This window comes from Anarhichas minor, unplaced genomic scaffold, assembly GCF_050575085.1.
Source record: "Anarhichas minor isolate MPS153535 unplaced genomic scaffold, ASM5057508v1 ptg000001l, whole genome shotgun sequence".
Classification (NCBI taxonomy): domain Eukaryota; kingdom Metazoa; phylum Chordata; class Actinopteri; order Perciformes; family Anarhichadidae; genus Anarhichas; species Anarhichas minor.
The window spans coordinates 2,079,658-2,092,346 of record NW_027466447.1 but is presented as its reverse complement, the minus strand read 5'-3'; the positions used below and the strand labels follow the sequence as shown (position 1 = coordinate 2,092,346).

Here is a 12,689-nt window from a genome sequence, read left to right as displayed (position 1 = left end):
CAAAGATATTTACGATATTTATAAAGATGCTGTATCTAGCAAATTCACTCGTATAGAGATGATCAAGACACTTAGCCATTATTGTCACAGCTATTAGTACCTCACATTTAAAACTACATTTCCCATAATCTCTGTGGCTTTCTGCCATAAAGACAATTTCTGCACGTCTCCCCTCCCTTATTACTGGCAGCTGTGGCTTTAGTAAAGAGCTTACACACTGGAATATGTTTTCCCTCTACGGGTTTTTAACTCAAGTCACCACCTGCCCGTGCACAATCCGGACGCAAAGGTTGGATTCGGAAATGAGTTTGACAAAAATCAAGTCAACGGTCTCTGTTCCCTATGTGAATTTTATTTGTCTTTTTCTCATACTATTATTCATATGCCAGTATCCTTTCCATCCCTGAATAGTGTGTGCACTTGTCCCGTCAGGTTTTTCTGCAGCACCGACTACCTCCACCAATCACAGGCCGGGACAGGACTGCTGCTCCTTGAACCACTGAGCTCTATCTATTATCATATCTCACACATATACAATGTAAAACATAGATCTATCTTTTGCATCATGTTCCTGGACTGGATCGTGTAGAGTCTTATACTGACCTTTTAAATTGCACCGGATCATATTATAGTGTTTCATCATGTAATGTCAACTGTCAAACGGCACCCTTGAGATAAACTGCCAGCAAGGTGGTGAGTTCTTCCAGCACCCTTGAAATGTGTGTGTCTGTTTTATCGCCTGTGTCTTCCCACACACTCCTCTACTTACAGTAACCCAACCATCAATACTGTTTCTAATGCCTGCCCAAATGTAGCCATGCTGGATGTCCTCAGAATGCTCACACACACACGCACACAGACACACACGCACACGCTTCCAGTAAATGATAAAGATCTGATCCTGCGGTAAGAAAAAGCTTCTGATTCTTCCCATTTATTTTCTGTGAGAGATGGAGCGAGGCAGCGGCAGAGTGGGGGAGATAGGGGAGATATGGGGGACAGAGATAGAGACAGAGGGAGAGATGGAAGATCTTTGAAGAACATGCGTGATGAAGGGAGGTTTTCTGAAAAGCTCCAACAACCTTGAAAGAATGAGGAATTATTTTACTTTTCTCGGTCAAGTTTCGATTGAGATAGAGCGACAAAAGCGGGAGACAAAAACAAAAGATTAGATATCAGTTTTTATCTTTGTCCATATTTTAGTTGATGTGTTTATGACATCATGGAAACAATTACCTCATCTAATTTAAAAAGACAAAGGAGGCAAATCCTGCTCTATGCAGATGATACGCTTCTTTTTCACTAATGGGGCCAAGGCCTTCTCCGCTATCTGACTTATCAGACATACACCCTTGACAGTCAAAGTTAAGTTGACTCACTTTCTAAAAAAATCTAGTTTAAATTGAAATGACGTATCATTTAATGTAGCTGGGAATCAAACGATATATCAGGATTCAATTAAAATCCAAATTCTACTCAAATTCAGGCTAAATCATGCAGGTTCACCAAAACAACTCAGACTCCAGTGTGACCACCAAAATGAAAGTAACTAATAATGCTTTGCAGAGCACCAGAAAAGGTTGAGTTGTGTGAAGTTAACAGTAACTGCACGCAGAGTTCTATTTGCTCACAGCTCACACTTTGCCAACATTTAAAAAGATCTGAAGCCACGTCAGAAATTCTTAACTTCTTAAAACTTTGTCAAGCCAACATAAGCCTTCCTTACCAACATTTTGAAAAATATACACTGTCATTTCAATGTGTGGACAACGAGGAGATATTCCTCTTCATCTGGGGAAGTGCTGGATGTTGAATATGGTGCTGCCTGCCATAAAAAATGGACAGCAGGCAGGAAATAGCATCAGGTAAATCAAGCAAATAAAGTGTGTTTCTTCTTTTCTTTTGCTTTTTAGTAGATAAACAGTCACCAGCATATCTGAGTCGGTTTTGTTATTATTCCATTTTTTTGTCAGTTTCTTTTGTCGTCATTATTATTTCAACAGCTTTAACAGTGCTTTGGAAACACATCAATCGGCATGCCAACTAAGCCCACTGAACTTAATGGAGAGCGCGAGTGCGAAAGTGACAAGGGAGGAACGAAAGAAGAAGAGAAACAGGGTGGAAAAGAGTCCACCGCTTCCTCCTCGTCACCCAGTAGGAGTAGCAACCCAAAAATAAACCTGCAAGGACACCATATGCTCCTCAACGTCTCTGAATTTCTCCTCTCTCTTCATCTGTTCTTCTGTTTTTTTTACTGCTGCTCCACGTGAACGACGCCGGCACCGTCGCCTGCTTGGAAGCAGGAGATTGATCCCTTTCCTATTGTCTGCTGGTTAAAAACACCCAAAACGATGGCCGCTTTGAATGTACAATCAAGCTACAGGATTGGACGTCGATGACAAAGTGTTCTGCCAATCGATGCCGGGGAGCCGAGCTTTCTCCCCGGAACCATCAATCAATCGGCTGATCGATGTGGAGCCCCTCTCGACATCCCCTCCCTCGGCCAATCGTCACTCTTGTTATCGAGTGCCCGGCCAAACAAAGGCCCAATACCTTTGGGCCGTATTTTTCCTCCTGGTGACCGCGTGTTTTTCTAACCTCTTTGGCTCGTTTTTTGGGGGCAAGGGTGAGAAAATAATAAAGCCCTGGAATCTCTCATTTCCTGTGGCGGGTCTAGCTTGCACGCTGCGTTATGTTACATAGTTTTCACCGATATGACTGGAGGCCCTTGAAGGCATACCAGGCCTTATAAGTCACCCTCGGGTGAGACTGGGTGTTTGCTTACAGTCATGGTATGCAGTGGCAGTGACTCTTTTCTGGGGCCAAGCTGTTATTTTTCAAAAAAAAGAAATGTTGTTATCCAATCAGCCTCAGTGTGACTGAAAGTCAAAATGGAATCTGTCTTATCTATAGCTTGTGTGCATCGCTTTGATTTTTGCACAAAGGGAAACACAGCGGCCTCAGCCCACAGAGATGACCTTGTGATAAAGCACGGATGAGCGTCTGCTTGTTCGCCTTTTTCTTTTCTTTTTTTGTCGCAGAAATGGAAAACTGTCGAATACAAACGCCTCCTGCAAATGCGCTCCCTTTCAAAAGTGGTCGTGGCACATCGAGCTCCGATGAAAAGACAATCTAATCATCTCAATCTCCACTTCCTGTTTTTTTTTTATCATGTGTTCACACTAAATCCCTCCGCAATCCTCCCCTTTCTGCTCTCGAGTGCTCTGCATCCCGATTTTAACCTTTGTTGAAACATGTTTTCTGGATGTTTCATCCAATCTTATTAATTTTCCGATCCAACCCCCTGCCCTTCCCCTGTCGCAGCTTATTATGTCTTTAGTTTATTCTCTGATGCATCTATCTATCCCTCCATCTATTGATCCGTCGCGGCTATTCATCAAGCAGTCTAGGAATGGGAGGCCGTTCCAGGACACACTCCTCTCTGTTTCCCTCTCAATGGGGACGTTGGCTTGTCACCCACCCCTGCGCACTCCTTCCCCCATTGTCTCTCCCTTTGCGTCATCCTGGTTAAAATAGGCAAGCAGCTATCATTGTGCAATCCTTAACGCAATAATGTGGGAAATCTCACGGTGTGAAATGAAATGATATAGACAGAGAGAGCGAGAGGGATGTGTCCCTGTCAGTCAATGTGGTTCTTGTTAGTATTTGACTTCGTCCGTTTTAGACAGCTCACAGAGAAAAGGGGAATACTGAGACGGAAAGACATGGAGCCGATCAGTCTAAGGCTCCAACAGGTTTCAGGATTACATAACTGTGTTTTTATCCACCGCCAGCATTGGATACGCAAACACTTCACAAATCATCCGGGACGTTGCTCAATGGTGTAAAATTAACAAGAATGTTGATCTTTCGTCAAGTGCATCTTCACACTTGCCAACTTCCAGAATGTAGATATCCCGATTTACTTCTTTTGTCAATTGGAGATGTGTTCCACATCGTTAGCAAGACCGATCGGAGTGTGATTGCGATGGAATAAAAACCCGCAAACAATTTCCTCAAGCCAAAAGTGCCTCTCTGATCCACTGCTGGAAACGTTTGTTCATCTGAATATTGCTTAAACAAATCCTTTCCCTCGACTGCAAGCTCCATTGTTAAAGCAGCACCAGAGGCTGACACGCACTTTGTAGAGCACAAGAGAGTGGAGGGAGGGAGCGAACGGGTAAATCCGTCAGTTGGTCTAGTTGGTCTTCATAGGAAAGGATTTCTCCCAAAACCCTCTGTGTCAAACACGCTTGGTGCTCTGAACTCATCTTCTCGGGCTGCAAATAAAACGGTTCTGATCAGGGCCTTGCTTGTTTCCAGTAGGAATCAACATTTTTGCAAGAAAAAAATGCTAACGCTAGTGTGGGCACCTTTCCCCTTTTTATTTTTGCCGACATCACACCACTTTCTCTTCTCAATGATAAAAGCATCAAACACATAGAAAGCAGCCACTGCATATACTGTGTATCCAAGTCTCTCTTAGAATGCCATTAGCTAATCCCAATAAGAACCTCATTCTGCTGTGTGTGCTAAAAGTTTGGAGTAATCCTCTATCCCCAGATGCCTGAGTTGCACCGTGAGCGAAGGTGCAGATACGTGTGTGTCTGTGTGTGTGAGAGCACATAAACACTGTTGGAGAGTGTTTATCGCCATGCAGACAGGGATTAATCCTCCAGTGTGCATCAGCGACGTCATCATCCAAAACAACAACAACATCGACGGCGCGATGCTGTCAACGGTAGCCGGGACGACTGATCCTTCTCGACAACGGCGCAGGAGGATTAGGCGTGACAGTTTACTGGACAGGAGCTCATCTCCAGTGTGTGTGTGTCTGTGTGTGTGTGTGTCAGCATGTGTGTAGTTGGAACTATTAAAAAACACAAATAAAAGGAGGGAGAGATGAGAAGGAGGATAGAAAAGGCAGACACAGACATCATGTGCTGCTCTGAGCTAAAATTACATCATCCCCAGCTGTTCCCTGCGTACATGGGTACCGGAGGAGAGCAGAGATGGATTACAAATCCTTGAAGCTAGCTGCATTGGAAATATATGGAATTATCTACCTCTGCTGGCAGAGATTTTGAGACAGTGTCCTCGTTAAAATGAACATCTACATGCCTGTTTCCATTAAAATAATGTATTTTGGTATCATCAACTTCGGTGCAGTGTTTTGGATCCGTTACAAAACTGGACGATCTAAATAAACCGCTGTATGAAACAATACGGCCATGCAAAGCAGCCGCTTGCTTTTTCTCAAACGTAGGTGTGTTTTCGGTCTGAATGCTTTCCAATCCACTCGCTGTAGCAGGTGATGTCATATATCATATTTTATTATTGGCCAGTCAGTGACCCCTCTGATGGAATTGCTGCAGTTTATTTGATTTGATTACTGCGATGATGACATATCGTATGCAAAAGATATTTGCAGAGCAGTAAACCAAAGCAATCATTTTTGATTGGTCGCCTTTTATGCACGTTGGACTTTATTACTGTTTTGTTCCATGTCGGTTTTTATCTACAAATATGATTCAGAATGATATAACGATGTTTAACGCTGCATATGTACGGTTCCATTTACCATTTAATTCATTTCTGATACAGCTTAGTCAGACATTTCCCTTCCACTAAATGTTTATTTTGTGTTGTGTATTTATGTAAAACATAAATATTTCCTCCATATATTGTTGGATTTGAATCATAATCAAGTACTGATATTGATATCAGTACTGGCTGGGCTCTTAGAAAACACACACACACACACACACACACACACACACACACACACACACACACACACACACACACACACACACACACACACACACACACACACACACACACACACACACACACACACACACACACACACACACACACACACACACACACACACACACACACACACACACACACACACACACGACAAGCTGTAGAACTCGGAGGGCAAGTGCTCAGCTCGGGCACAAGCTCGGGGTCACGGTGGAGTGAGAGGTGCTGTGATTGCTGAAGCTCACCGGGGGTGATATCTGCCATCAGGCTCGGGTGATTTCAAAGAGAGGGGGCTGGGCAAGAGTCAACTGATCAGACTTTAATCGCACCGGATCCGGCTGGAAATCTGCGGCACTGACAAAACCAACATCCAGCATAAGGCACGGCATTTCTATACATCAGACCTGCTAGCCGAGCATCACAGTCTGTGGTGTGCATAAGCAGCCAGCAGCCTCTATTGCTGCAATGCCTGCTAACACGCTGCTCACATGAAAGCTCGAGTGTCACTTGTTGCCACTGCTGCTGCTGTTGTTGTTGTTGGTTGTTGTTGTTCATATAGCATTTCAAAAGCTCCACCTCAGCATCCAGCTGTAGGCTCTGAGTCTATGCTCCTCTAGGGCTAAGTTATTCTCATCACTCCCCGCTCACCGCTAGCGCTGTTCGTATAGCATTTCACAGGCAGCAGCTCCGCCTCAGCATCCACCTGTAGGCTCTGAGACTATGTTCCCCGAGAGGATAAGTTGTTATCGTCACCCTCCACTCCCTGATGTGCTGAGCTCTGGGTTTCTTTATGGGGAGAGACGGAGCCTAGACGCAAAATATCAACCCTGTACATATTCTACATTCACACATATTCATTCCAGGTGAATCAGCTGACAGACCTTTTGTTTTAAAAACATGTCTGATACCATCTCCCAAGAACATGAATCAACGCTTACCGTCGTGGTTGGGGTTGCCCAGCGTCCACGGTTCGTCTGAGTCAAAGTGGGTGTCGCCTCCTATTCCCGGCCCTGGAAAGTAGGCATGGGCCAGGAAGCCACCCTCGCCATCAAAGGGCGAGCTATCGCCGTGGAAACCCGAAGCGAAGATGATGGTGATGTCCACGTCTTTCTTGGTCCTCTCCAGCTCGCTGTAGGGCACGGCCTCGAAGCGCAGCGGCGTCACATTTTGCCAGACGTCGAAGGCCCGCCGAATGGCATCGTGGGTCTCCTCTGCCCCCACTTTGGGTGTCACGTTCTTTATGCTGCAGAGACACGGGAGGGAAAGGTTAAGCCTCGAGTTGGGATTTCTCCTTCAGCTGTCAGGATGAGCAAATCTATTGTAAACTGGTCTGATAAGACTGTTGGGTTCTCTGAGCGTAACACAGGGAAGAGTGGCCAATTCCGCTGGATGTCCACTCAGAGCTTGAGATATGGTGGGATATAAAAAAAAACAATAGTCAGTTTACAACGGTTGAAAAAAAACTAAAAAACACACCATGTCAATCTACACGATCACAGTATCCCAAACTCAAACATCCATCCCGATGCTTGTTCTCCCCGCATGCTGCCATTTCACGCTCATCGTGTTCGCCAGCAGAAAGCTAAATGAAGCGATTTGAGAGGGAAGAACAGCTGAGTCCTCCCTTGCCGGCTTTGAGTTGCTGCAGGTGTGGAGAGGACGGGACAGTTCCCTGCCACTGCAAGTTATTTTCTAATTACAGATTATCAACAGCCCACTGGCTGCTGAGAGCCCCAGTCAGGTTCGGGCAATCACGAAAAAACCTGACTCCGCTTTATTCGCTCTGAAAATATCTCGGTGTCACGCTCTATTAAAACGTGGTTTCTCTTTTGGGATAGACGGATGGGTATAGTTTGCGTCATCCAACTGTAAACACACACATACACGCACACAATACTCTATGTCTTCTTATGCCTGTAGCGCTGTGTCTGAGTTGAGATCAGTTGATAAGTGTAGTGTGTAAATAAAGTGCTAATTTTATTTTATTTATTTTTAAATAAAATTCTTCTTGCTCAAGTGTTTTTTTCCCTCCCATCCCATTTCCTCTGTGCATTTCCTGTAACCTCTCTCTTGTTCCCTTTCTCCTTGTGGTCCTTCACAGCATCTGTGTTTGGCTGTCATATCCCATTATGGGAATAAATATTATCAGGACGTCTTTTACTCATCTTCTTTTGCGTGGTGGGTAGATTGCTGCAAGGCACATCTATATACTGCATATTAATATTGTATGTTAGCTAAGATTAATTATTAAATCAAACTCAGTGAAAAGGGAAGCATAAAGGCTGGTTATGAAATGTAAATAGAGTGTCGGAAATTTCATTTCAAATGTTCTAATTGCTTGAACCAAAGAATAAACTGTTTCTGTTTCTTGGTCTGCTCTTTCTAGACAGACTTGCTCACAGCTGACTAGCACTTTAGCAAAGATGAGTTTGCTTTAATTACTCTCTCACAAGCTTTGACAAAACCTTCACTTTCAGCTAATGACTTTCTGTTTTGACAGACAAAATGGAATTTATGTAATTGTATAGACAAACTATCACATTATTAAGTTGATATGATGAACATGTTAGCGAACAGTGACTCATCAACACATTGAGAAGCATTCATCTGGAGTCACGTGTGTGTCGAGCTGATGAAAGTGAGTTTACCGTTTACTCCTCCTTTAGCTCTAGTTTTGGTCTCCACCGACCCTTGAGGGACATATTTGGCTCTACTTGCTAATTTTGTCTGCCTGCCGTTTGTACAATAGGTTTCAAGAGTTATTGTTTTTTAACATCAGTCTGCTGTGCCAGAAAACAACACAGATGAGAGCAGTGAGAGTGAACCACAACAATCACGTTTTGGCCCGTTACACCACAAACAATGAACTGAAGAACACTAAAAAGGCCTCGAGCCTCAAGCGCCAACAATCCTGTCTGGATGGTGTGTTGTTGATTGCATCTAAGATTTGTCGTAAGGGATGTAAATTGTGATGAATGATAGTGTGGAAATGTGTGTGTGTCCTCAACTGTCCTCAGACAAGAGTGAGTAATAAATGCTCGCATCTCAAGATTTGCCAGAACTCTTGAATTACGGAAACATCAAGTGAAGTGTTGGTAGTGCAATGGTTGGCTGTTGAGTAAGCAAACGGTCTCTGTCTGATTGGGGCCACTTACAGAGGCAACACAAAATGGCCCTTTTGTCGTTTGAAGCGCTGATGCAGAGCAGAGAGGCACAAGTCCTGCTTTCATATCAATATCAGCTGACCCAGAGAGTGTCTGCAAAGACACGAGTGTTTTCGCCGAGATTAAAATAGAGAGAAACTGTTGTAGCACCTGAAGTGTTCCCCATGAATCCTGTGCATGTCCTTGCTCTGTCTGGGGTTACAATGAAAGGCTTTAGCAGCAACTGTGGCCCCTTGAGGAGTACAGAGACGGTTTCATCTGATTCTATTACCCGGCTCACTGTATGCGTGTGTCCTATTTTAAGAGTAAGAGAGAAGCGCGCGCAGACAGAGGTTGCAAGACGACGAATGAAAGAATCCCCAGCCTGCTCTGAGGCCACGTAAAATATTCAACTCCATGTTGTGAGGTGATAATGATTCCGGATGCAACTCATCTGCTATAATGGTACCTGCATGCAGGGAGAACTGTAGGCATGCCAAAGCTAATTAGTGCCTTCCCGCAGCAAGTACTGTATGTGGCTACATGGAAACTAGCGCACACCTGGGGTGGCCATGCATTTGTTATACTTCCAAAATACCAGAGTTGTTTATTTTTTTAACAATTAGTTTTGAACCGTTTGACCATGTCTGATTGTCTGACTGCTCGTGTTTGTTGCAGTGATGTCACCGTTCGTAGATCTCAGCAACGTCACTTGGCTGGTACAACATTATCATAACCAATGGCCAAAACAAAACAAAAATAAAATCAAAGTTTGTCTCAAAATGGTAAAGAAAATGAATGTGGACATGCGACACACAGAACCGTCACCGGTTATCGTTCTGATGTTTTTTTTAGAAGATATAAAATGAGCTTCATTCTCTAACTTTCTCCATTGCACCAATTTGAGTTGAAATGAGCAGCTGCGGGCACATCCGACTGCTGACTGGGGGCCAGGCACACATCCATGTACAACACACACACACACACTCTCAAAAATGCTCCCATCCGATTACATAACCCTAATCTGTCAAGAGAGCACCCTCTGCTTTCCACTAGGGTTTCCTCCTCTCCTCTCAGCTCATCTCTTTCTCTGTGCAGCTGCTTCTCCTCCAACCCCCCCACCCCCTCAATTCCACCGATCTACTCCTCCACTTTTCATCAAGCCCACTAATTTTCTCCTTTTCAAATCTGCGCCGCCACAGAGGAACCATGCACTCATGGTACAAACTCCGAAACCAATCCCAGTGTTGTGTTTTTAAGAAGAGAAAATGCACAGGCATGAATCAGTGATGTACAGCCCTACTTCAGCTGTAGGTCGCTGATGCACTAGATTATATTCGGCATGTAATACTGCTTATACATTTATCCTCAGGACAGAGGAGAAAAAAAACAAAACAAGCCCACTTCTTGAGGATTATCCCATGTAACATGGGGCTGGGGGCAAGCATCGGCATGGTATGTATAAAATATTACAGAATGTGGGCTACTAAACTCACTGAATCAACAGAAATATTACATAACACGTTGTCCTATACATCATTACTCATGTAGCTGCATGTCAGAATTGGGTGATGAGATCTCTGGTGCATGTATGGCTCTTGCCATATCGGAGAATAAAGCTTGTACAGTCCCGGCTTTAAAGAACACGGTCTTTTTAGTGTGTAATGGTTGAAGTTTGGCTTAAAGCAACTTCGATTTAACCTTTGGGTTTGCAGCTTTCCATCCTTCATATAAATCCAAATATTGTCCTCAGAAGTTGCTCCTTTGCTCCACAAGAAGAAATTGGGAGACAGTTAAAAGTTCTACCAAGACTTGGCTGTTTTAAATGGGCTACCATTGATTAAAGCTTAAAGGCAGGATAAAAAAAAGAGAGCAAGAAGTGCATGCAAACAAACGATAGCAGGCTGTTTCCTTTTCTGTCTCTCTCTCTCTCTCTCAAAGGAATGTGCATCTTAATGAAAAGGTCAACGACACTGGTTAAGTCATGAAGCCCTGTTTGTGTGCACGTGCCTCAGTCTGCGCAGATCATTTCTTCGGGGCTATGGGCACATACTGGGCTAATCATGTTAGCCGGATGTCTTCACAGCTTGACAAAAGCCCCGTTGACGGGTCGAGTCAGTGTGTGGGATCGTCTGTGCGTGTCGATGGTGGTTATGGGGATTGGAGGAAAACCGGGTTATTGTGAAGCTGCCTCTACATGAAGCAAACAACCTTGACCGGCGTGATCTTGACACATTTTAAACCCACCCACCTGTATGTGATGTGTTTGTGTTGCCACTTCTGTCCTGTCAGGGCGTACCGCCGTTTCCTGACACTGAATTTGGATGCGCCTCCTATCTGGTCGGGAACCCCACATCTTGGCTTCTTCATCCACCTGCACGAAAAAAACGAGAGGAGGCCATCAATCATCATTCTAGGGGCGCATACTTTTCAAAATTCTTTCATTCATTGTATTTCAAATTCTGATCCAATGTAGCTCTTCACATTCGTGAACAGATGCAGACTTTGTTAAGACGTGAATTCGCTACACATAAAGTTACTTCAAAATCTAAACACAACACATGCAAGCACACGTTCACTCACGTATGACACACAGAAGGCGCCTCACCTTATCGTGTTATCGCTGCTTCGGCAGCGAGAAGCGGGAGGAGGAGAGAAGAAGCACAGGCACACCGTTAGCTCATCACGTTTCAGCCCAGCGGTGGGACAGCTGTTAGTCTGCATTCACACCGCTGGCCACCACATCGCCACATCACGGTTCAGTGGCCAATTTGAGCTCATTGCTATTTGTAGCACAGATGGCATTTCGGTGTTGGTGGGGACAAATGTCAGTGAACACAGTTTTTTTTTGTGTGTGTGTTTGGCAGGTAAAATGATGATGGCCCCGAGGGTTTAAACTGGGTATAACCTGAGCTGTTTAAAAACGAGAGCATTCTGTATATCATCTGTTTGATTTCTAATATCCTCACATAAGTAATAGGACTTTGATTCTTAATGCAAAGTATAACCTTATTAAAACCTCTTTTACAGGCCTCAGGTGGGTTTACCCTCCAGTACATCCATGTGGAGACTCCAGAGACTCTTCTCGTCTTCGTGGTTACAATAAAGTGAGTTCTTCCTCTAAACCCACGTCGTCCTTGACTGCTGCGTTGAGGTTCGACCGATCGCGCGAGTGGCGACCGAACGCTGTCCCTGTTCTTCCACTGAGTATTAATACTTTGCCATTTCGCAGCCTTTGATCTGACAACAGAGGTGTACTCTCCGTGAAAGGCCCCTTTGATCGAATTAAGACGCCCCACTTAATCCGTGTTAGGGTAAATTAGTGTCTTGGCAAAACCACTCTGGGTGCCTTCAGAATACAAAACGGGATGAATGAGAGGCTCGTCCGCCATTTGTCCCCCGTTCTGAAGATGTCTTTGTGAGCTTCAGCAATCTTTAACCGCTGCTTGTTCGTTTGCTGCGTGTTTTACCTCCTGGCTGTTGTTCCCTCCCGTTGTAAAATTTATGGTAAAACAACTTCAAATTTCAGTGTTGAATCAAATCATGAAAAACCAAACAGGAATAATATCTAATAATGTTTTGGTATTTCAATAATTAATCAGACTTTGGAAACATTTTACTCATTTGTTTGGAGATTTCCAAAGTAACATGCATGTAAAAGAAATGACACTACTTACACTACTAAATTAAACATTGCCGCTTCTTTGTACTTACATTAAACTCCTATGGAGTCACTGAATAACTGGCAGTGTCTTCCTTCCTGTTAAATGTCTT

At 44.1% G+C, this 12,689-nt stretch overlaps 1 protein-coding gene across 2 annotated transcripts in view; it reads right to left on the bottom strand.

The window, feature by feature from the left end:
• mmp16a (matrix metallopeptidase 16a (membrane-inserted)) overlaps positions 1-12,689 on the bottom strand; it is a 62,305-nt gene that overhangs the window by 37,258 nt on the left and 12,358 nt on the right. For both annotated transcript variants that reach the window (XM_076087231.1, XM_076087268.1), the window contains 2 exons: positions 11,167-11,289; positions 6,711-7,015 (listed from right to left, as the gene is read on the bottom strand). In XM_076087231.1, the coding sequence (XP_075943346.1) occupies positions 6,711-7,015; positions 11,167-11,289 (428 nt within the window). The remainder of the gene's footprint in view (positions 1-6,710; positions 7,016-11,166; positions 11,290-12,689) is intronic.